Here is a 24006-nt window from a genome sequence, read left to right on the forward strand (position 1 = left end):
ACATAATCTGTAGGCAAGAAGCACAAGTCAAAGATAAGTTACTACAGAGATTAAACATCCAGATAAGGTTATTAGAGGAGAATAAAAGCTGGGAATACAAAACAAACTTCTAAGTCGAGTAGCAGTTAGTGTTTGGCCACCAATTTATTAAAAAAAAAATTACAGATAATGAAACCATTCCTTAGGTAAAGCGTTCTTCATCTCTTTCTCCCATCTTCTTAAATGACTTGATCATCATTGTCATTTGGTCCAGACTGGATCATCAACATCCTGGAAAATATATGACTGTCCATTACCATTAGATACAACGAACCAAAAGATAAGAGAGAAAAGTAAGACATTACCGGGAGTGATGGAAGCGAAGACTTGTCAAACTTTTGCCTCTTTGGGCTTGGGTCCTCAGCTGGAAAGTGGTCATCAGATGGACGAACTCGGACTTGAGCAGACTGAGATATCACAGGGTTCATCATCATTGAAACATGTCCAGCTGGTAGTATCAATTCTTGATCTTCCATGTTTGCAAACTATTCCCAAGCATGTAAATCCACCATAGTCATGTCCACTCCTTCCTCCAGCTTCTTGGCAAAGCTGTCAAAACCTCCAAACGATGTTTCCTCATTTGCAGCACCACTCTTACTCTTACACAGCTTTCCTGATCAAGGCAATAACACGTTCAGATATCCCTGACAAATCTGAGAATAAAAGTGTTATCTACTATCAGCTGGAGTGAGGAACCCAAAACGAAGATCATTGACCACCTTTTTTTCAGAGTATCTCGAAAGTGTATCCCATAAACAGCCACAAACTGTGCTGTGAACTTACAACATGAGAGAGTAGGATAACTAGATCTCCCATGTTGGCAAGAAACTCACAAGCATGCAATTTTACTTTCTCTATATCATCATGCTCCCCTTTCTGTTTTTCCGATTGAACAATGAGAGTCGAAAATCTCTTCAACACATCCTCTGTACAAGCACCCGTACCAGCGTTTTCAGTTATAGTCATAAACTGTGCAGTGAGATTAATAATACCAAGCTTCTTGTGTTTGTTACGTTATGGAAAGATGTTATCAAGTTGTGAGGACTTGCAAGCAGATCATTGAGTTGAGTCTATTTATAGGTCTCAAATTTGTTTTTGATCCTTTTGATTTCTTAATATGTTGGAGATTTGGAATTTCAAAAGGATATTTTGTCTTCTACAAAGCACAAAACATATTAGTATTAGATCTCATGAAATAGTTTGATTAGATTATGAATGATTATTTCTATGGGAGACGAACATGAGATGAGAGATCAATATGAAAATATCAACTGAATGACATGAATGACTATCTATTATCAAGATAGGAGAAAGATCAGAGTTTTTAGTTTTTTTTTTGTCAGCTATCAAGAATTTTAGTGAGGAGATCAAATCACAGTTAGAAGTTTAGAACCACCATTGAAAAGAAGCGGAAATAAATAAATAATTATGAAATCGCTAATAACGAAAAACAGAAAGATTTTAAATGAAATCCTAGATTTATAGTTTATTTTGTTTTTACTATGCTTCGAACACTTTTAACCCGAAATCAAATTAGTTATGAATCTTTGACCAGTAACAGTAAAATATATACAACTGGTAGCATATTTGTAGCTGCATTCCCAGGTCGTATTCATACAAATACAGCTTATACAGTTTAGGAGGGATGAATCTAATATCCAAAACTTAGGTAAGCAGCCAAAATAGTAGCCAGAGGAACCGAAATGTTGTCGTCTATTTGATCGGTGATGGGTAGTGACTCCACCAACGTAGCAACCAGTGAGACTATGGCGACTCTAGTAAAGGTCGTTTCCCAGTTCATGTGAAGGTACCCAAGGCTCGAGTAATAGTAAAGTAACCTGCATATTATTACAAAAGACAGAACGTTTTGGTTTAGTTGCAAATTTCCTCAAATTTTAAGAGTTGTTCATCAAGAAGACGACATTATGAAAGAATAAATGATCAAGTGTGGGTTTGGGGTTTTTACCCGATAGAGATGAAAAAGCCGAATATGAACATTGAGATGCTTCCCGCCAAGCTCTTTCTTGGGTTGTAAGGTATCTTGTATGATCCATACTTACGTCCCATGATATCAGCAATTCCTACAAATTATACATTTTCGCAGCGTTATATATATATAATAGATAACTATTATAGACGGCAAAAGAAATAGTTATCATATTTGAATTAGTTAAAAGTTTCTAGTAGTTCACAGTACATTATGTTTTGTTGTAACTATGATCTGTATACTTCAATGTGTAGCCCACCCAAAAAGAGATATAGAAGAGATAAGAAAAGTTACCGTCGCCACCACACATCATTGCCAACGAGATCATACCGGTAGGAGAATCTCTCCAGAAGAAAACCGCAGCAACGAGAAGGGCTAGAACGTAGAACAATGGACCTTTAAGCAACTCTCTGGAAGGAGAAGGACCGGGTTGGTTTGAAGAAAACAAGAAGTGTGTCATGAGATTGTTGAAAATCATTCGAGTTAGACAACGAAAAAACAACAACTTACTCTGGTCTTCCTTCCCTAGTGACTGATTTGATTAGCGTGGAGTTGGGGGAGACAGATAGTCCGTTGACAACAAGCCTTAGGCCATTCACTAACGGAACGAAAGCAGCAAAGTATCTAGCCTCCGTCGATGCGCTAAACTTAAAAAGAAAAAACAATCATGTTGCTGAAGTTTTTAAAGGGTAGAGAGGTTTCATTGGCTGCAAAAGTAATACCTGAAGATTGGCCACGAGAGCACGAAAAGCAGACCTGAGAGTATATGCACAAGCTTTCTGCTCAATCTCTGTTTAATCCAAAACATTTCAAGAATTATAGAAAAGTTATAAGATAATCAAAGTCGTGCATTGTTTCTTTTTTTTTTGTAACTTAAGTCGTCCATTGTTTCTTCTCATTAGGTATCACTGTTTACCAAGAAAATTAAAAAATTTAGTGTTACTATCACTGCAGCAGTTTTGTAACAACTATGTGATAAACTTCAATCTACAGCAAATCAAAGATAACGAAATGAAACATTAGTTTTGGTCCTCGAATTTTTAATGGATATATTGTATAAATCATTTGGCTCCAAATCTAATTAAAATATATTTTTTATTGATCATTAATTAGTTTTTAATATGAAATTGTTTTAAGTCCCATAAATTTGGTCAAGAACAAAAAATAAAGTAACTCGAACTTGAAGAGCTTAAGAGAGACCTGTGGAATCACGTCTCGCTTCGTGAGACTATCGAAGAGTAAGACGAGCGCGAAGGCTCCACCAAGAACTGCCACGGTGGCTCCAACGTCATGCAATAGATAATCAGTCGAAGCCGCTGAAGAGATCAGAGGGTGGCGAGCCCGTAACTGACTTGACAAGCCGATTCCTTTCACGCCGAGGCAACAGGGCGAAGAAACCAAGAAACTGGGCGGACAGAACCGGGGAGACATAGCTTTGTACCAGAACCTGTTGCTTCTCCGACATAACTGATGGTTAACCGGAGATAAAGGCAAGGCTGTCGCCATTTTAAACGCCTCGCCGGAGGAAGCAAAGCTGGATGGGCGGACGAAGAAGAGAAGTTTTGAGATGCTAATAATTTAGTTTTTGTATTTTAGCTAGATAGAAAACGTTATCTACGATGTGTCGCTCTCATTGATAATTGAGAATCAGAAATTTTAACTCGTATGAAAATCTAGTTATTTGTTACTTCATATAGTTGGGGACATTGTACTTACCTAGTGGTGGTAATAGCCAATGGGCATGGCCTATTTATGGGTGTGTCTTTTTCCTTCTCGTTCCAGTTTTTTTTTTTTTTGACTTATTGTAACTATTGTAAAATCCCATGTAATTATTAAGGTTAATAACTAAATATATATGTTTTTACATGGGAAAATCCCACTAATAACATTGTGTTTTTTTTAAGTTGTTCAAAAAAAAAAAAAAATACATAAATATTTTTATTCTTAAAATAACATTCATTAATCAATAAAAAAATTATATTACACTACATTATTAATCATAATCCTTTACATATCCATCCTTAAATACTAAGTATCCTAAACTATAATCAACAAACTCTAACTCTAATCCAAATATAAATATACAATTATCGTATATTATTTTTACATACTTTAGAAAAATAATTTAAAAATAATTTTAGCATATTTAATTACTTATATAGATATATTTATTTGTTTATCTTTTAGTGAATGTTATTTATGAGATTTCATGTGTTATTTTCAATAAAAAATAATACATGTTCTAGTGCTATTTGATGGTATTTCGCTTGAATATGTTTTTTGTAAAGATTTTGTTACAGATCTACGTAAATATTCAATTACACAATTTAACAAAATTGTTATTACAGCAGCGAAGACATACACGTGTTTTTTCTTTTACCAATAATGATGTCCTTGTAACAACTACAAATCCATAGAAAAGGACAAGGTAAACAGTATATTATCATGTGATTATATGTGAGATCTCTATTAAGGGACCCCAAAGCATAAACGATTAACAAAAGTACCATAAAGGAGGAAGGGTGTCGATGACGACGAGCATGTACTTTTCCATGATTTCGATTTACTGAAAAGACATCGGATCAATATCCACTTTTAATCCATGAGCATGTGTTATCATCGTTGGAGTCCTTGACATTATTAAACTATTATTTTTTTTATTTTTTTGTTTAAATAGTTAATGGTGTTTTCCATATAAAATTCTTAAGAATAAAAAATATTAAATTTTAAAACTTGTGAAATTAAATTTTTATTTATTACATGATTAAATATAAAAATATAATAATTATTAATTTTTATTACCAAATTTGTTCTAAATATTTTCAATTATTATTTTTCATTTGTTTATATATAGCCATTTCATCGAGAAGAATTTTTTTTCGTACTGAATTGAGAATAAAAAGTTTTTTTTTCTAAAACGAAACACATTACTATACCGATCTAATCCACCGATCCAATTAGACGATGCTACTGTCTTTAAGGATCAAGTCCTTATAATCCTTAATTAAAGACCAATCTTTAGCTAATTTAAGTTTTATAATATTATTATATTCATATTAACATAGGATTAACTGATTAAGTGTTAAGGACTCGTGATAATCTTCCATTGCGGATGCTCTTATAGATTGCATGTAACCTAACCACATGCCGCATTTACTACTAATAAAATAAATAAATGCCTGCTACATTGAATACAATTGCAGACTACAGATTGCATTTATTTGAACTTTGATTTGCGTTATACATTGTGAATGTTGATAAATTCTAATTAGAGTACCCGCATTAGGATATTGAAGGTACCTCAATGAATCTCTTGCCATTATACAAACAAAAAATAATTAAAATTGATGAAAGAAATGAGATTGGTATCTCGTGAAGAGACCCAAAAAAAAATGAAAGCTCCAATTAACACTTGTGTTTGCATTAATGATCTAAACTTATTTTCTTGTTTTAAATTTAATAACATAATTATATCAAATTTAAATTATATTTATATTAGTAAGGTACCCATATGAATATCTTACCACTAGTGATGCTCTAACATTCGATAAAATGATACTGATAAACTACGTTTGTTTAAACATGGGCTTTCAACATGGGCCATGTGGCATGCTCATGGGCAATTGCCATGTGTTTCAGTTAGATGTTGCTCCTTGCGGTATGTCAGCATGGAATTGAAGCTACATGACTTTCTAGATGTGCCAAGGAGTCTGCTAGTACATCATGCTTGAACTTGGCAGTAGGGGGCTCACAGTTACTTTGTAGTTATTGAGATAGTTAATCTGTCGTTTTACAAAATGCGGAGCCATTTCCAGATTAGCTTTGGAAAAAGTCTGATGTAATGTATACCTACACAGTTTTATTTTCTCTGGTCGATCTCACATAATGCTTTTGTCATTCGTTCTCGTCTCCAAGCCCTTCCTATTAATGCATAATATTTTATATATTATGATTGACAGATACTTAGGGAATATGTGGAAAGATTCTCGAACACTAGGTCACAATGATGAAGAATCTTCAAACTTCTTCAGGAAGACTTTTAACTAAAAACGTTCTGGTCTATGTGTGATATCCTTAACCGAGGAAACTGAAGGTTACTCCTCGGATGAAAATAGATTGTTCATCATTGCAGATCTTCTCTCCACAACTAGGTGATGCCTACTCTGTCTTTCCTCGAGTTTGTCATGTTCGCAAGGTAAATACTACTCTTTTTCAACATATTCACCAAAACATCAACCAAACTTAACGTCCCAGTATAAACATCAACCACAGGATGTTCTATGGGTCTCTAAATGGCACTGCATAACAATCCTAATGACTCTAAAGGTTGCTCACTGGCTTCATCACAACTCGAGGGGGCAAAACCCAGGTTCTTACTTGTTTTCTCCTATCTTAACACAAATTTTATGGTTCATTTTGTTTTCAACTATAACTTATAAGTAGCGGAAATACTGTTACTGCCGTTTCTGGAACTGTTGGTTGATGTGTGGGCATATCACAGTGGGAGAAAGATGGTTTACATAAACCCGAGAGGCGGTTCACTGGAGGAACAACATCCGTTACCGCAACGAAAAGGGTTAATATGGGCTGTGTTTTAACATCACTTTAGGAAAGAGCATATCTTATTTCTTATTATCATTACAATATGGCCAGCCTTGGACACACCGTCGGTCTGACATTTATTTTTAACAAAATTCATAATATAGCAAGCTCAAATAAAAGTTTGAGCTTTTTGTTTCAGAAAAAAAGTTTTATAATGTTTTCATTTAGTTTTTTCATAATATTCTATATACAACTAAAATTATCGCATAAAATTATAATTCATTAAGCTGTCAGTTTCTTTGCCTATTCTCCAGATTGGGCTCGTGGACACTCAAACGAGCCAGAAAATCTTTCAATAATTTTGATACCAAACACGAGATAAGATAACGGAGTTCCAACTTTTCAAAATGAAACAACAACCACATATCTTGAAGATGACATGACTCAAGACTACCAATGCTAAGGACCGTCCTGATGCAGTTCACTAACTCGTGTTTGATTTGCATTGAGAATCAAGTGGAACTCCTCGACATATTAAAAAAAAGGAAGAAAAAATCATTACAAAAGCTAGTTTTAGTACCCGATTTATCAATATCTCAATACTTTAGACAAAAGTATTTGAAGACAGACCAATTCACATGCGAGTTTGGACTCAATCGACCCTTCAACAAACCCTTTTTCGGCCATCTACTAAACAAGGAGGGACCATGCATAATTAAATCCTACAGAACTTTTGGAAAGCTAAACGTGCAAAGCTTCCTTTTCTTCATGTCTACATCAATAACTGACCTAATGAGTTGAGCATTTATTTAGTTGTGAACTTGATCAATCGAAAAACAGTGAAGTAACGACTTCACAAAATTTAATGGTATGGGGACAATCGAAAAGAATCAAGAAAAGTTTGGTACAATAGTATATATAAATGGTCCCGATACATTCTAATTCTCAACAAACTAATTTTTACCATTTAATTTTATATGTCCTATGTTAGGTGCCTATTCTCCAGTAATTTAATATCAGTGAATAGAATACATATCCATATTCTGGAAAAAAAATATTCTGGTGAAAACTTATCTTAGTAAGAATTGCTAATATATAAACTAAAATTTTCAAAAACTGACTTGAAACATATCAAAATTTATGTAACTAATGTCCATAACTTCTACAGTAATCATAAAAGTATGGTGTAAATTATTTTATTCCAGTTTATATGTTACATTTTAATTACCATAAATTTTCATTTACATAGATAATATTATATATTGATTTTCCAATGTTAGTACTGTATTTGTATTTTCTTTTGTGGTATATATATTTTAAATAAATGGATAATTGATACCATTGTTCAAAAAGACAATCGGACATGAAACATTAACATCCAAGAGATGACCTTCATGATCGTTATCTACTTGGTGTATTCAGGAAATTAAAAAGTTAAAAAATTTGGCAATAGTACTTGTTTCCCTGCAGATTTTTTTTCTTCCACTAATAACCTATTATATCTCTGTAGAAAATTTTGTGATATCACATATTTTATATAATTGCTATTGGGAAGAGCAGATACATTCATATAGTAAAGTTGAAGAACGTAAAACATAATACGCAAACAATTTATATTTATTTTATGATTATCGTGAATCTCTAATTATAGTGATCGTCATGATTATACTGATTAATAATCTCTAGCATTCCCTTGCCTCCACCGTACTTTACAACAAATAAGATATTAAAAATAAAATAATACTTTCTAACGAAACCACGTATAGTTGTATTCAGTTATGTCAACCAAGTGAATACGATATGTATCATTTTTTGAGAAATATAATATATATTAATAAATCCTTGTTTCTTTTCAAATATAGCGTCACATTATTCTTGTGAAACCAACACTCAATTTTAAATATGGCAGTTACAGCACTAGTTAATGTGTTTCTTTTACGCAAATTCCTTGCTCATCGTCGTAAATATTAGCTAGATTAGTGATGTACCAGGTCCAAATCTTCAACGAACAAATAGATCTTGAAAGGCATGAACGCTCGATAATCAATAGAAGTTTTATTGTTGTATTGTTTTTTTTTGACAAGTATTTTTATTGTTGTATTGTTGTCAACAACTAAAGTAGTTCAGAAGGAAAAGAAACGTCCCAAAGGAAAAAGTTAAAAAGGTAACTCAGTTGTGTTAAAAAATCAATGTATAAAAAGGAAATTAAAAAAAAAAAAAAAAGACAGTGAGATTCAGATATTGGGAATGATTCAGACGATCGTTTCTTCTTATGTACCTTTGTTTTGGGTTTCATCGTTTGACATTGCCAGTCACTTTCACAGATCTACCCTACATCACATCACATGCATCCTCTATTCCTCTTAAAGTAAACATGTGGCATATATCTTTAGATGATAGATTCTCTGCACTATAATACGTAAACGTAATTACCTTAGAGCATCTTTATCAACGCGTCCTTAGCTTCCTCCTTAGGTGAATTCGGCGTAGGTCCCACGGCAAATGTCCTAGACTTTCTTCCTTTTGTCCTTTTATAAGAAACGTCCCACACTCGTCCCACACTTTTTCCCTATTGATTTCTCCCATTTAACAGAAAACAAAAAGAAAAAAAAATTAAGGACTTTTAAAAGTCCTGTCTGATAAAGATGCTCTTATGTAACCAAATCGGTATACACTTATACATCATGTTTGAGTATGCTGACTTTTAGTTTTAAATAACTAAAAAATATTTAAACTGTGAATGGGTTTATAACTTTATATATTTGGCATATATAAAACTCATGATTAATTCGAACGTGTCATGTCGTGCGGATTCAAAGTAAATCTTTTTATCAAAAATTCAATGTAAATCTTAACCAACAAGAATCATACAAAGATGCAATGGAATCTTAATTAATTAATTAATAAATAAGGCTAGTTCCTCTCATTATGGATCTTAATGGATCAGGAAAATAAAATAAACCTATTGCAATTATATCACATATAGTAATATAAATACACCTAATAAATAATATAGGGAAATTGCATCCCATACACTAAACTTTTGTCCTAATTAAGCCAATACCCTTAATCTCCATAAACACAAACTTATCACATCAAAAGCATTTTCTTAATTTATAATTTATAACTTATCACAAACTTTTGTCCTTAAACCAATTCATTCAATAATATATTAACAAATACATGTTGAAATTTTTTTTGCATGTATAAACGTTACCTAATGCATGTACAGAAATTCTAAATTCTAAACACATGACATGTCTCTAGTTTCTTTCTTTAGCAGTACACCATATAAATTCTAACCAATCTCTAAGTTTAGATTAAAAGCCTTGGTCTGAAATTTGAGTCCTTTTAAAAATACCTAAATTTTATATGATCTTCTTATTAATCAAATTATTTATTACAAACAAAATAATATTCTCTCCATATCAATTTAAATGGTGTTTAACTGTTTTTATTTTGTTCAAAATAAATGATATTGTCAATATTCTAGATAAATTTAATGTCATTCAAAATTTGTGACCAATTACAAAATATAATATCTTTTTTTTGGTTGAATTATTTTTTTTAATCCTACTTTTATATAATCAAGATAAATTACATAAATTTTTGTGTTTTCTTATTTTTTGTGAGAAACTTTAAAACCCACTATTGTGCATGTTACTGCTTGATTGTTTTCCGAACATATGCATGTTACTACTTAAACATATATGCTGGATAATCTATTCGCGTTAGTAAAATTTGATTGATCTTTTTACATTTTTCTTTCTAAAAGTAGTACATAATATAGCATATATATTGTGTATACGTTTAAATGGCTAAGTTCAAGAAAGAACTATACCAAGTTATAAATTTTCTATTTACTAAATTTACAAAGAAGGTTTCAGTACTACATTGTTTTTTTTAACTATTTCACTACATTGTTGTTAGACTATTGGTGTCAAAAAGAATATTTATCTTAACGATCAAACTGAAGTATAAAGTACAAAATTATAAACTAAGTTTCAGAATCGTGTAAATTTGATTAGTATAATATTTTGGTTGGAAGGTGGTATAGTTTTTTCTCTCAAAAGCAGTAAATGAAAAGAAAGTAGTGTGGTTTCTACTTTCATGTCTTATCTTTCTAATTATATATTAAGAGATATACACATATATAAAAGAAAAGCATGTACGTAAAGACAGAAGCACATATATACAAGAAACCTACAACTCCACTTCTCTAAGAAGATTTGTCCAGGCACACGACAAAACACAAAAACAAAAGCCTCAAGAACAAATCAATTTAATATTTTTTTTAAAAATGGATCTTGATTTAATACAAGATCTGCCCATGCTCAAGTTCCCATCATCCATCAAGATCCCATCCAACAACACCAACATAGATGATGACGGCTGCGGCGGCTGCACCACTCCTACTTCCACCGACCACAAGATTCCTCCCTCCACCGCCACTACTCCTCCTCCTCCGCCTCAGAAACGGCGCCCACCTCCGTCGCCATCGTCTCTCATCAGATCTTGCAAGAGGAAGCTTTTGACGCCATCAAAAGTTGAGATCATCGTCAACAAAGAGGAGATTGAACGCTTCTTCTCCTCTGTTTACAATCACTCAGCGACGTCATCCCCCACACCAACCACCGCCAAGACGGCTCTCGCGGTGGTTAGGCGACGGAGAAGTTTCCGTTCTTGTTCTCGAAGATGATCAATAATTGGAGTTAACCACAATAATGTTAAAGGTTCCTTCATTTCGATAACTTTTTTATTTATTTTAATGTAACGATTCTCAACTTTACACGTCGACCTACTCTATAAATATACATGTGCTATCGATCGTTGGAATCTTTCTTTTCTCACTAGCTTCATGAATTATGTAAATGCTCAATAATCTATATTCACTAATTCACTGACTCAGTAGGTACTGCATATCATCTTTTAGTAAAAAATCTTATATCGACTCGTAAAACATTTCAGAAGAAAAAGCCAAAATTAAAATATTTCGACTGAAAATGAACAGTGGAAGCCCATAACATTTACGTTTTGCTCGGTGGTAGATGCACTTTCGTAAGATGGATGTGGAATAAATGTAACATATGTTACGATGGCAATTAATTAAATATAAGTAGCAGTTTCAAAATAACCATTGACGTGAGAGATATGATATCACGATAAAAAGAGTGAAAATGAGTTGCCTTTGCAAGCAATTATTTTTGTCGGCCACGATAGGTTTTATATAATATGTGTTACCATGGTGTGCATCATAATGCCCCACCCGATGATCCGATCTAGTTAACATCACATTTTGATGATAGTAAAAGTTAAAATGAAATCATCATCGTAAAGTTTATCTAAAATTCGAATTGTTACTGAGAATTCTGAACACATGGTTAGTTTTTTTTAAAAGGTAAAAAGGTTTAGGATTCTGTAATGGCGTTTTACGTGTGAATTGGTAGGATGGGATGTGTAATGGTTGCGTGTCTTACGTGCCCTTGTGAAAGACGCCACGAGAAAAAGATAATGATGCCTTGATCCAACTATTTTAAATTATTTTTTTCTTTATAAAGGATAGACTGTTGCTTATTTTGCAAGCTAATTAAAGTAGCTATTGTAATCGAGTAAAGTTGATCGAAATTCATGTTGATCTCTGACATTTTTTGAGCCGGCAGGTAGAGCGATAAATACGGCTTTGGGATCTGTAAATTAATGTTGTTTGTGGATGACGTCTCATAGAAAAATTAATCTAAAATTCACTAGGAGTGCCCATCCGTAACGTACTCGGAAAATCGTATAGATCGATACTTCATAGACCTCAATAGTTGTATATGATTAATGTATTTCTTTTGTAAATCTGGACAAGTGGACATAATGAACATTTTGTTTGATAGATCAGAGTTAATCTGAAAGAGTCATTAAGACGCTACTAAATCAACGCATATGCTTAGAAATTTAATTTTGTTAATTTATAAGTGTCATTCTTATACAAAATTTACCAACAGCGAACTGGTCTAGTGGTTTAGTGTTTGGAATTATTTCTGCTGTCGATTTATGTTGGAAGGTATACTTCGGTATAGCGCTGGCTTATTCCTAGAGTGTTTGAGAGTTTTATTAAAGGTTTTTTAGATTAACTTACACATAACTCGGAAAACTCGTGAAATGTTGCAAATCATCTTCTCCGCTTATGAATTAATATTGTGAGAGAAGTGATTTGAACTGCATGTTATTCTGACTATACGTAATGTATGAGTTCGTGATATTTGAATATGTAGAGGGTCGAGCTATAGTCGTATAAACATTGCCAATATTTACTATTTTACTACTTACTACATATTATTGAAAAATTTGATCTTTAACAATGGGATGCGTCAATTAAGTATGAGATTAAACAAAAGAGGTTAAACAATACTATAATATAGTTCACACTGTAGATTCACTTTTCCTATTTGAGATCTTGTGAATGCGATGTAAACAAAGGTGGATAAGCACGATGATGATTGATGAAAAACATAAGAGTATTAATTTCTACGATCCTTGTTAATTATGTTTGATCAGGTTTATTTTATTAGATCGTGCGTGAAAGTACCTACAATAAAATGTAGTACTTTATATAACACGCCGTAAGAATCAACAATGATGATTATTCCAGCACATGACATCAAATATTATTCGATACTATTATCAAAATCAACAGGTAATTTAAAAAATGTTGGCTAGTGGGGTACAATAATTAGCCGGGTTTGTTTGGTACAGTATCACCATCATGAAGTCTGCAAAACTTTCTATCATATTATATACGAACGTCACCAGAATTTACAGATGACTGATCTATATGCAGTTATCTTTCTTTTTTTTGGTTACTACTGAAATATAGTTACATTATTAAGTTTTGTGAATATATACGATGGATGCGTAATTAAATAGCTTATAAAATTAGGTTACAGGGTAGAGGTGAAATAAATGGATTAGACCAAACATTTTTAATGACATTGAAATAGAAAGTATTGAATGGTACTGTGGCCAAAGATAGGAGCCATGCCTACACATTTAAACAAGGTAATGATCTCACCTTTCACCACATTAGTTGTTTTTACCATTAAGAAGATTAACTGCTTTTATCTTCAAAAAAAAAAGATTAACTGCTTTGATGCTTTTACTATTTGGTTTTTTCTCGAACTGTATCAGTTTCATATGAGTTTGCGGTAAAAAAAGTGATCCATCTCGTCAAAAGCTCTACTTAGTTCATGACTGCTTCGCTTATCCTAAGATTTGATCACTGGAATGAAAGAAAATAACCATGTACAGTCTAGTCTAATTCAACCTATATACAAGATTTAACTTACACATTTAGCAAATAAATCTAATGTCGAGGGGCTAGTCACTAAACCGGCTAAGCCAGGAAAACCAGATGGTTTAGCTGAAATTTTGTTCTTGAATCAGCTAAAGATATACTTTGGGCTAAGTAAGATGCGGCCCATTTTTGAGTCAGGTCAGAATCAGATATTTAAGGGTTTTACAGGTTTTGTTCTTGGATTTGGGCCGATGGGCTGATTAATAACATCCATAAGTAAAGTAGAAGAAACAAACATTCTATTGAAAAAACACTGGTTCCAAAGGATTCAAATTCGTTTGTGGTCATTTTACTGAATTATACTCAAATTTAACATATATGAAAATAACCAAGAATTTGCTGCTCTACAGATACGAACTTGAGAAGGCACGGGTTCTCTGAACCAGGTAAGGTCCACTTTGCTCTACTATCATATCTCGCCAGTCCCAAGAGGTTGTCTTGAAGTGTCTCTCGAAGCCCATGCTCGACAAGTTAAAGAGCATGTCAAGCTTAATGTTTGGGTGATTTTAGCAAAACATGATGAGAACTTTGATTTGGTTGGTCTTATCCAAATTATAATTTATGATGAGAAAAAAGTATGATTTATATATTAAAGAAAAACAACCAATGAATTAATCTGCATAGCATAAGTCGTGAGGGAAACACTGGTTGCCACTTCCCATTATTGTCGGACTAAACACTAAAATCACATTCTAACTAATACTCTACTACTTTACATTCATTAGTTGACCAATCCAAATAATAGAGACATGCATTACCATTAACGGTATCTAACTATTTATCATCGGCTTTACTCTGCTGTGTTGTATAGTTTAAAATTCTAATAAATGATAATCACTAACCTTTTTTATAGTCAATGTGTGTAATCAAATCAACTAACAAACTATGAAAAGTTCAAAGGAAAAGGTTTAGTGTATGCATAAAAAAAATCAATGTATTTTAATCATTAGATTTGAAAAGAGAAAATCACCTAATTGCTACTTATTTTATACTAATATGTTTAACTCTCACAGACAGCTATTTGTCATCGTAATTTAATGAAAGTTGAGTTGATTTAATATTTTTTTAAAGATTTTTTACTATAAAATAAGATTTAAAATAAAAAAGGAAAAAAATTAATAGAAAAAGCAAGTGGATAGAAATAAGACATAATCAAAAAACTAGACAAAAGAGCCAAACTTCATTCACTTGACAAAATCGCTCGGCGACAAAGACGAGGAATCCAGCAAGGATCTAGAAACCGCATACCGAGACTAGATTCAGAAACCACAGGCTTGAAAGTGTCGCTGACGCAAGGAGGAGATTCGAATTGCGTTTGAGAACAGAGGTAATAATTAACTGTTTGTAATTTTTTGCTTCTCTCAATCTCAGATTCCATTTCTCCTTCGTTTTGTTTCGTTTGTATTGGTAAATGTCAGATTGCTTGATTCGGATTCTTCTTAATCTTCTGCAGCAGCAGCAGCATTGGCGATGGAGTCCACCGAGTCATATGCCCCTCCTCCTGAAGAGCTCACCAAGCCATCCCCTGAACCTTCCGAAGATGGTATTATTCCCCCCGATCCGATCTGCTCCTTTTTTTTTTTTAAAACAAATTATAATTGCATTTTCGTCGACTCTAACTCAAATGTTTATACTCACCTTCTTGAATCGGATCCTGTTTTAAGTATTTTGAGATATTATAATGTTTTTTTTTTTCAGACTCTGGTGAGAAGCCAACACACATTCGTTTCCTTGTATCCAATGCGGCGGCTGGCTCCGTCATTGGGAAAGGAGGCTCCACCATCACTGAGTTTCAGGCCAAGTCCGGTGCGCGGATCCAGCTCTCTCGTAACCAGGAGTTTTTCCCTGGGACGACCGATAGGATTATCATGATATCTGGCTCTATCAAAGAAGTTGTCAATGGACTTGAACTTATCCTTGATAAATTGCACAGCGAGGTAATAACTGCTTTTTAACTAATGTATAGTATGTAATATGGTATTACGAGAGCAGTTTTTTGACTTTTGTTGTTTGTTTGAATGTTCAGCTTCATGCTGAAGAGGGTAGTGATGTTGAGCCTAGGAGACGACTAAGACTTGTGGTTCCTAACAGTTCTTGTGGAGGCATAATTGGGAAAGGAGGGGCCACCATTAAGTAAGTTTTTCTTTTTTTTGTTCTGAAATTTTCGCAGAAGATACTATGAGGTTGTCTGAGCCTGTTTCCCTTATCACCAACTTACATCTATAATGGGTATCTGGTCATGTTCTTGCATTGTTTCCATGTTCAATATTCTCGGATTCATATTAGGAGAGGAAATTATTTTTCCTGAATGCATACATTAAAAAAGAAAGACCCTGTAAAGGGTCCAAAGAGGTTTCTGGATATTAGATATGACTCAGTTTGAAGTATTATTAGTGTTAGTCAGGGATATATCTAATAGTTCTAGAATATGCCGTTGTATTTTTGCTTTGCCGTTAGGAATATTGACTTCAGTAGTACTGCTGTCACCAACCGTTAAAAGACATTTATTTCTTTTTGACACCAGGTCATTCATTGAGGAATCTAAAGCTGGTATTAAGATATCCCCTCTGGATAATACCTTCTATGGGTTGAGTGATAGGCTAGTGACGTTATCTGGAACCTTCGAGGAGCAGATGCGGGCTATTGATTTGATTTTGGCTAAGCTTACCGAGGATGATCATTACTCCCAGAATGTGCATTCCCCATATTCATATGCAGGTATATCAACTCAGTATTACTTAGTTAAGTTAGGTTTGTTTGCTTTCCTCCTTGAAGTTTTTTTTGCTATCTTGTTTAGTCACCACACATGACAGTTAAAGGTCATGTGGACAATCTTAGTGTGTTTGGTTAGAGTAAAATTTTCTAGCGAGTTTTAGATTATTATATGTCAACTAAGATAGTAATGGGTTTAGTATCTTTCATCTCACATGGAATTTCTTGCTATTCTGGGAATTGTTATATGGTGCTTGTCCATTGTTGAGCTTATTTCTATTGTAAGTTCCTTTGAAATCGGCATTTTAGGTCTTTCCTACTCTGGTTTTCATGGTCATCCATATGCGTATGTGCTTCCTTTTGCAACAGCCGGATACAATTCAGCTAACTATGCACACAACGGTTCTGGAGGCAGGTATCAAAACCACCAAAAGGTTAGTCTCTTTGCACCATATTCCACCCTGTCTATGGATGAGTCTCTATCCGTATCACTGCTATGGATAGTGTGGTGTGTAATTTTGCATATGTATGAATGAATAATTTTTGCATGATATATGTTCCACCCTGTTCATGTAAATGCACTCAGAGATGATTTCTTTTGGATTATTATCATTTATTTAAGCTGTGTTTTGGTAAACATTCCAGGAAGAGGCTGGTAGGACGGTGACAATTGGTGTGTCGGATGAGCATATAGGATTGGTGCTTGGTCGTGGAGGAAGAAACATCATGGAAATCACTCAGATGACAGGTGCCCGAGTAAAAATATCAGACCGAGGCGATTTCATGTCTGGAACCACTGATAGGTAAAAGCTAACATTATTGTGGAGAGTAATAACCGAACATTGTATTAAATACCTCTCAAGACATGTCTAAACTTTGTAACTGGGCAAAAAAATGGACAGGAAAGTGAGTATCACAGGATCACAGAGAGCAATTCAGCAAGCTGAGACGATGATAAAACAGAAAGTTGATTCAGCCTCTGAGAGAGACACCGAATAAAAGCACCCACCGATGGAGCTGTCCATCGTGGTTCCTTATCTTTGGTCATTTGTTGAGGCTTAAGCTTTGAGAATGGGATCACAAAATCATCTTGAAGTGAGGCAGAGAGTTGTCTCTAGGAGAGCTTTGTTTCTTCTTGTTTCATTTTCTTTTGCATGTCTTTGACATAATACAATGTGTTCTTTTTTGTTCTTTCTCTTGGGAGAGAAGCAGGTTTGGATTTAGAAGTACTGTTTTCACTTTTGTTTTATTAATAACTTTATTGAAGTTTTGTTTCCCTTGAGTTCTTCCTGTCTGTAACAATGAACACACCCCAACCATTACACTGCATTTGATTCTTTCATAACTTTTCATATTTTCCAAAGGACCCCGATCTTCTAATATCTTATACAAATAAGCTTTTGATATTTGCCGAAGCACATTGTAAAGTTTTTATAATTACTGAAAGCCCCAGGAACTTTTAATATTAGCGGAAATGCCCCCAAATTATCATAAACATGGGAGATTCAACATCACTTCCCACATTTCTTCACCATTCTCCGGCTCCGATACCACTCGCTTTCTCCGGCGGCTCTGTCAATAGCCGCCATTCCGGTTGCTGACTTCATGTTCGTCTTGATCCTTCACTTTATTTCCCCTTTATCTCTTAATTGGCGTTCCAGATCTCCTTGTGATCGCAATGGTCCCCCCACTAGTCTCTGATTTAGCATCTGCTTAGATTTTAGATTTCTTTGTTTATTTCCGATATCAATTTGTTGAAATCAGATGAGATCGAAGCTCTTATCTCATAACTCGTTCTACAAAATTGGCAGACTGAGAGCTGTGTGACGGTGGCAATGGAAGAGATGAGGAAAGAGATAGACGTCGGCGATTGGCATTCGAATCTCGCGTACGATGAGTGGACACCTCTCACTGTTGCTGCTGGCTCACGAGCATCAGCTCGCTACAAGGTGAATTTGATTGGTATACAAAGCATTTGATTCAATTGAGATTATTTTGTCTGTTGAATCGTTTCTTCTATGTTATGGAAAAAATGCAGCATGCGGCAGTGGTTGTTGATGAGAAGCTTTACATTGTCGGTGGAAGCCGTAACGGCCGATACTTATCTGATCTCCACGTACTGCTTACTTATTATCTCTTTTCTTTTTGTGTGTGTATGTATGTTTGTTTCATGGATCTGTGTTGATGATTTTGTTTTTAACTCATTCAGGTGTTTGATCTTAGAAGTTTGACTTGGTCTTGTTTGAAACTTAAAACTGAAGTCGGTGATGGTATCCCTGCTATTTCAGACCACCGCATGGTAAATAAAGACTATGAGTTTTTTTTTTTTTTTTTGCAAATCGTAGTTCAAATTTCAAAAAAAAAAAAATTGTGAAAAATCTTGGCAGATTAAGTGGGGGAACAAGCTTCTTCTGATCGGTGGATACTCCAAGAATTCATCAGATAACATGTTAGGTTAGTCAAGTCAATATCCACCTTGCTCTCTGTTAGATGCTTATAGATGTGTGTTGATTTTTTCCTTACAGTGCGGTTCATTGATTTGGAAACGCATCTGTGTGGAGTCGTCGATGCCTCGGGGAATGTTCCGGTAAGGAAACAGTTATCTGAAATTGGTCCATACACATTTTATTGTTTCGGCTTAGCTATATTTATTCCTTTCTTGGTTTGTAATAGGTATCACGTGGTGGACATTCCAGTACGCTGGTAGGATCCAAAGTTTATGTTTTTGGTGGGGAAGATAAGAAAAGGAAGCTGCTGAATGATCTGCATGTTCTTGATCTCGAGACCATGACTTGGGATGTGGTTGAGACTTCGTAAGTTTAGATTTATGTTTTTACTGCAGTTATTTTGTAGCTAGTCTTACATCTCAAGTGTGTTCTTTTCTCGTTTGATTAGGCAGACACGCCCAGTTCCCAGATTTGACCACACAGCCGCTACACATTCCGATCGTTACCTCTTGATTTTTGGTGGTTGTTCTCACTCTATCTTCTTCAGTGATCTTCACATCCTCGACTTGCAAACTGTAAGCACATTTTTCTGGAATTTTCTTTAATCATGTTGTGATAATTTTATCTTACATACATCGCAGATGGAGTGGTCACAGCCTCATGTTCAGGGAGATGTTGTAACTCCTCGGGCAGGACACGCAGGAATAACCATTGACGAAAACTGGTATATAGTTGGGGGCGGTGATAACAGTACCGGTAAAATGCAATCTCTGGTTCTAAAATTTTACGTCTCCTCTAGCTTGACATGCTTTTGCAGATTCAACTCTCCTCGGTGACTCTTTTTTTTTCCGCGTGCAGGTTGTTTAGAGACCCTTGTTCTAAATATGTCGAAGCTGGTTTGGTCTACATCAACCCATGTAGGAGCAAGGCATCCACTTGCTAGTGAGGTTGATAAACTAATCCGTAATTCAATTTCTTTCATGTCTGAGTTTCCTATGTATTGAGGTATTATTCAACTACAGGGTCTTAGTGTGTGCTCAGCATCAGTATTTGGAGAGAACATCTTAGTAGCCTTTGGCGGCTATAACGGCAAGTATAACAATGATGTAAGCCCATAGCAATTTTTTTTTTTGCCTTGGTGCTACGTCTTATCCATTATATTCGTCTCTCGTCTTCCTTTTTACACAGATATTCGTCATGAGACTAAAGCCAGGAGAATTATCCTCGCATCCCAAAATCTTCAAGTCACCAGCAGCCGCTGCAGCTGCAGCCTCTGTCACTGCTGCTTATGCCATAGCCAAGTCAGATAGCTCAGATTTTCCTCCACCACCACCTGCAAACCCAACTCTCAACGGAACAGGAAACAGCTTCTCTGGGAGTGATATTAGAAACACAATCGATTCCATTAAAGAAGAGAAAAAAACTCTGGAGTCGTCTGTAGCAGAAACCCAAGTAGAAAACTCGAAGCTCAGGGAAAAGATAGATGAAGTTAATAGCACCCACGCTGAACTATCCCAAGTTCGTACCTCTTAACACTCTCAAGTTAATTGTTGTCCCTTTTTGTGTTAGATGACTGAGGTACCTCTTAACATTCTTTTCACGTTATCGCAGGAACTCCAATCTGTACAAGGTCAACTTATTTCAGAGCGGTCAAGATGCTTTAAACTCGAGGTATACAAGCTTCCTTCTACCTTCACAGTCTACTTACCTTTTGTCTCGCTTTTCCAAAACTCTCCAGCTTAGTTGCGGTTCTATCTCTAATGGAATGTCTCAGGCACAGATAGCAGAACTGCAGAAAGCATTGGAGTCAGGACAATCCATTGAAGCTGAAGTTGAGATGCTTAGAAAGCAGAAGTTAGCATCGGATGAAAGAGAGGAAGGGAACGTCAAAAGGCAAGGCTGGGGCTGGGGTGCTAGATAGAGAATCCCAAACAATACGTTACGTACATGCGAAGAAGCTCAATGTTCGCTTCCAGCAGAGACATAGTCGATTATTGTTTTTTATAATACTACTTTTGAGAGTGAGAAACAGCGTGGGGATACACAAGTTCCTTTTTATTTATTACAAAGATTCAGAATCAATATTTGTTAAGAATGTCTACATTTTTCTGATAATTCAAGTTTGAAACGTTTAAAGATAATGTTTCCTACATAATTAAGGATCACTGATAACTGTCATAACAGAATTAAGAAGTTGTGTTCTTATTTCTGGAAGAAATAGCCATAGCCAGAAACTGTAATGAGAGTTCAAACTACATGAAAGATAAAATATTGAGGCAGCAAAGCACTGCCAAAGTAAAGCCTATATATAAGTTGGAGAGGTACAAACACCGAAGATGATGCTATTACCGAGCAGAGACCATTGTTGCCACTTTGAAGCTAACAGATAGCAAGAGAACCCATAAGCAAAGGAAGATCAACATAGCTCTTGTCGCTGGAACTCCTCCTGTCTTGTTTACAGAGGAACTCATCCCATCATCTCGTTGTTGGACCAAGCCGAAAGAAAGGACTACGTTGAGGTTATCGTTCTTGTCGTATGACCAGCCCATATCCGCTGCTAGAGTCATGTTTGATATTCTGATTATACCTGCAGTAACGTGGACCGAACCTGAAGATTGCCCTGCGTGTAGCCGAGCGTCCTTTGTTTGGAACTGGGAAGCAAATGAAGATGTCGCTCCACACATCTGGCCCGCCTTTTTGAGGAAAGGGTACTTCGAAGCTGCAATGATTCAGTTTCAGAAAGGGTCAGAACCGGTCATCAAATGATTTGTGTGACTAAGGAGTGCAAGAACATCTGAGCGTTACCTGAATCAAAGTCTGTGACAACATCTGCATCTTGCTTCGAGGAAGATCCTTCGCCACTTTCATCTTTCTCCACCACCTCTTTGCCTCCTGTGACCTCCTTCTCCAAGTCTTCAGAGGAAGGCTGCTGATTGTAAAAGTAAGTTAAAAAAGGACTTTAAACATATAGATAAACTAAGCAAGTCGAAAGCAAGACTACTCTTACTATCTGGTCGAAGCCTTCTTGGGCAGGAACCGCATCTTCAGACTCCAACAGCTGAGAAACATCGAGAGACATATTCTGAGCGTCCACGTCGTCAAAGAAGTTAAGATAATCTTCAAAGTCAAAATCATCTGGTAGAGCACTGCCGAGCTCATTCGTTTCCAGGAAAAGATCATCGCCGAGTGGAAGGTTGTTGGTAGGATCGATGAATGACTCGTCAGGCATAATATAGTTGGTATCAATAGGAATGTCACTGTAGCAATTACCACCCGCAAACACATTACTGTTGGACGTTTCCAGATTCACCGCGCTCTCATCTTGCACACCGCAACCGCTTTGCTCATTGGGGAACATAGAACAAGGCTGAATGCTACCATCCCGAATGATAGGCTTCTGATCCTCCTCAAAAGCTTCAAGTGGCTGTTCAAAGCAACCACCAGAGTCCACAGCAAAGTTTTCTGGTTGAATGTAATTTCCAGAGTCTGAGTAGTTTCCTGACTCAACATTATTGCTTGATTCTCCGTGGAAATAATTAGGCTCAACAGGAATGGCATCATAGACCACCAGATTCTCAGGCTTCTACATAAGAAAATCAAATTCAGACGTTTATAGAAAAGAATGTATATTAAACATAAGATAGTGTATGCTATGCTAATTGCTATCATCATCAACATGGCAAAAACATAAGCTAACTAACATACATCCCTAATCAAAATCTAAACAGGTATTCTGTTCCATATATGTATTACCACATCACTTGTAACAAACACTAATGCAATACTCAGTCACTAAACACATTGATTATAAAGAGAGATAATATCTGGAGAAAAAGCTGAAGCTACAAACCTCGTCAAAGTCGTCAATGTCGAGATAAACATCATCATCATCAAAGGCCAACACTTCACTACTGAGAGCATCTTGTTCCGGCACAAAAGTCATTTTATCCTCTTCCCACTCCTCCTCAAGATAAGGAGCACCGTACTGCTCCCCATTCTTAGGCCCCGTGCCGCTTTTCTGGAATATCCTACACAGCACATACGCATCCTACACACACAAACAGACTCAAACAAAGTCAATAACTCACAATCCATTCTCAGATAACAATTAAAAAAAAAAAAAAATATCTTTACCTGTGGGGCACCAGTCTTCTTCAACTCATCATCAGTAAGACGATACTCATGCATAACCCAATTAGTCCTCTCACCACTAGGAGCTCGGCCCTTGTGATAAACGAGAGTCTTCTTCATCCCAACTGCTCTCGAACCATTACGAATCTCCCGATCCTTCCCAGTCGTCTTCCAGTAGCCTTTCTCAGTGGCGCGATTGGTCTTGGAGCCGTTGTTGTACTTCTTATCAAGCATACTGAAGAAGTACCACTCCAAGTCTCTACTTTTCAGCTTCGACTTATCTATACAATCCACAAAAACCTAATCGGAATCAAAACGAAATTCTAAAATCATCGTAATTGAGTTATATAACCAAACCTGGAAGATCCCAAGGCTCGGATTTGTACACATCGGTGACGGAGATAGCGTCGAGCTTGAAGGGTTTGTTGCAGACCTTGCGCTTGAGGTAGTAGCGAACGAGCTCCTCGTCCGTCGGGTGGAAACGGAACCCAGGAGCGAGCGTCGACGTGGCTGAGCCGCGACCCATCAATTGGCGAGTAGGAATCTCCGATTCGATTAACGGATAAATTTAAGATTGGAAAAATTAGGGTTTTGAGAAGAATTTGGGGGAAAATTGGAGAAGGGGAGATTACGGAGACGTTGTTATGAAGCAACCTTGGAGAGAGAGAGAGAGAGAGAAAAAAAAAGGAAAGGGAAGAACCACGAAAGTGAGGTTGGAGAGGTGTTTATAGTGACGGTGCGTTGATATTTTGATTCGAGACGGTAACTAGTTAGGTGACACGTCAACACGTTTCTTACTATTTGTGATT

At 35.6% G+C, this 24006-nt stretch overlaps 5 protein-coding genes and 1 long non-coding RNA gene across 12 annotated transcripts; 4 read left to right on the plus strand and 2 right to left on the minus strand.

Annotated features, from left to right (window-relative positions):
• Positions 1–1551: 1551 nt before the first annotated feature.
• Positions 1552–3619, minus strand: LOC108847100 (phytol kinase 1, chloroplastic). Its single transcript, XM_018620280.2, has 6 exons — positions 3227–3619; positions 2749–2816; positions 2537–2668; positions 2321–2436; positions 2006–2120; positions 1552–1877 (listed from the first exon to the last, which is right to left on the minus strand). Exons 1-6 carry the CDS (start codon positions 3530–3532, stop codon positions 1691–1693), a joined length of 924 nt encoding a protein of 307 aa, XP_018475782.1. The 5' UTR covers positions 3533–3619; the 3' UTR covers positions 1552–1690.
• Positions 3620–5943: 2324 nt separating this feature from the next.
• On the plus strand, positions 5944–6800 carry LOC130509715 (uncharacterized). The gene is made up of 3 exons (XR_008943698.1): positions 5944–6221; positions 6299–6395; positions 6528–6800. It is a non-coding gene; the product is annotated as an uncharacterized LOC130509715 (long non-coding RNA).
• Positions 6801–10755: 3955 nt separating this feature from the next.
• On the plus strand, positions 10756–11472 carry LOC108845958 (cyclin-dependent protein kinase inhibitor SIM). Its single transcript, XM_018619164.2, has one exon. The coding sequence runs from the start codon at positions 10869–10871 to the stop codon at positions 11265–11267; it is 399 nt and encodes a 132-aa protein (XP_018474666.1). The 5' UTR covers positions 10756–10868; the 3' UTR covers positions 11268–11472.
• A 3601-nt stretch (positions 11473–15073) lies between these two features.
• On the plus strand, positions 15074–17901 carry LOC108844278 (protein BTR1). Of its 4 annotated transcripts, none has more exons than XM_018617501.2 (8): positions 15074–15234; positions 15361–15450; positions 15606–15844; positions 15934–16040; positions 16432–16625; positions 16929–17053; positions 17265–17422; positions 17522–17901. In XM_018617501.2, exons 2-8 carry the CDS (start codon positions 15378–15380, stop codon positions 17616–17618), a joined length of 993 nt encoding a protein of 330 aa, XP_018473003.2. In that variant the 5' UTR covers positions 15074–15234; positions 15361–15377; the 3' UTR covers positions 17619–17901. The 4 variants fall into 4 exon arrangements, with proteins under 4 accessions (XP_018473003.2, XP_018473005.2, XP_018473004.2 ...); XM_018617503.2 differs by having other exon boundaries at positions 16989–17053; XM_018617502.2 differs by having other exon boundaries at positions 15364–15450.
• Positions 17902–18091: 190 nt separating this feature from the next.
• Positions 18092–21148, plus strand: LOC108847384 (acyl-CoA-binding domain-containing protein 4). Of its 2 annotated transcripts, none has more exons than XM_018620612.2 (14): positions 18092–18226; positions 18431–18568; positions 18658–18735; positions 18829–18918; positions 19007–19073; positions 19145–19206; positions 19293–19432; positions 19515–19641; positions 19708–19822; positions 19925–20013; positions 20089–20172; positions 20255–20584; positions 20678–20737; positions 20841–21148. In XM_018620612.2, the coding sequence occupies exons 2-14, from the start codon at positions 18455–18457 to the stop codon at positions 20985–20987; spliced, it is 1503 nt and encodes a 500-aa protein (XP_018476114.1). In that variant the 5' UTR covers positions 18092–18226; positions 18431–18454; the 3' UTR covers positions 20988–21148. The 2 variants fall into 2 exon arrangements, with proteins under 2 accessions (XP_018476114.1, XP_056861518.1); XM_057005538.1 differs by having other exon boundaries at positions 18182–18300.
• A 104-nt stretch (positions 21149–21252) lies between these two features.
• LOC108847383 (NAC domain-containing protein 78) lies at positions 21253–24006 on the minus strand. Of its 3 annotated transcripts, none has more exons than XM_018620611.2 (6): positions 23555–24006; positions 23201–23478; positions 22917–23114; positions 22074–22646; positions 21872–21995; positions 21253–21785 (listed from the first exon to the last, which is right to left on the minus strand). In XM_018620611.2, the coding sequence occupies exons 1-6, from the start codon at positions 23721–23723 to the stop codon at positions 21412–21414; spliced, it is 1716 nt and encodes a 571-aa protein (XP_018476113.1). In that variant the 5' UTR covers positions 23724–24006; the 3' UTR covers positions 21253–21411. The 3 variants fall into 3 exon arrangements, with proteins under 3 accessions (XP_018476113.1, XP_018476111.1, XP_018476112.1); XM_018620609.2 differs by having other exon boundaries at positions 22074–22649; positions 23555–24003; XM_018620610.2 differs by having other exon boundaries at positions 21872–21992; positions 22074–22649; positions 23555–24001.

This window comes from Raphanus sativus, chromosome 3 (assembly GCF_000801105.2).
Source record: "Raphanus sativus cultivar WK10039 chromosome 3, ASM80110v3, whole genome shotgun sequence".
NCBI lineage: Eukaryota > Viridiplantae > Streptophyta > Magnoliopsida > Brassicales > Brassicaceae > Raphanus > Raphanus sativus.

Excerpts from the sequence above, each read along its gene's own strand:
- LOC108847100 (XM_018620280.2), bottom strand. The coding sequence starts at position 3,532 with ATGGCGACAGCCTTGCCTTTATCTCCGGTTAACCATCAGTTATGTCGG. Across the intron at positions 2,817-3,226 it reads AGCGAGACGTGATTCCACAG|AGATTGAGCAGAAAGCTTGT; the intron begins GTCTCTCTTAAG and ends TGGATTAAACAG. Across the intron at positions 1,878-2,005 it reads GGCTTTTTCATCTCTATCGG|GTTACTTTACTATTACTCGA; the intron begins GTAAAAACCCCA and ends AATAATATGCAG.
- LOC108845958 (XM_018619164.2), top strand. The coding sequence starts at position 10,869 with ATGGATCTTGATTTAATACAAGATCTGCCCATGCTCAAGTTCCCATCA.
- LOC108844278 (XM_018617501.2), top strand. The coding sequence starts at position 15,378 with ATGGAGTCCACCGAGTCATATGCCCCTCCTCCTGAAGAGCTCACCAAG. Across the intron at positions 15,845-15,933 it reads TTGATAAATTGCACAGCGAG|CTTCATGCTGAAGAGGGTAG; the intron begins GTAATAACTGCT and ends TTGAATGTTCAG. Across the intron at positions 17,054-17,264 it reads GGTATCAAAACCACCAAAAG|GAAGAGGCTGGTAGGACGGT; the intron begins GTTAGTCTCTTT and ends TAAACATTCCAG.
- LOC108847384 (XM_057005538.1), top strand. Across the intron at positions 18,736-18,828 it reads GATACTTATCTGATCTCCAC|GTGTTTGATCTTAGAAGTTT; the intron begins GTACTGCTTACT and ends TAACTCATTCAG. Across the intron at positions 19,433-19,514 it reads TGGGATGTGGTTGAGACTTC|GCAGACACGCCCAGTTCCCA; the intron begins GTAAGTTTAGAT and ends TCGTTTGATTAG.
- LOC108847383 (XM_018620609.2), bottom strand. The coding sequence starts at position 23,723 with ATGGGTCGCGGCTCAGCCACGTCGACGCTCGCTCCTGGGTTCCGTTTC. Across the intron at positions 23,115-23,200 it reads AGAAGACTGGTGCCCCACAG|GATGCGTATGTGCTGTGTAG; the intron begins GTAAAGATATTT and ends TTGTGTGTGTAG. Across the intron at positions 21,786-21,871 it reads TGTCACAGACTTTGATTCAG|CTTCGAAGTACCCTTTCCTC; the intron begins GTAACGCTCAGA and ends GAATCATTGCAG.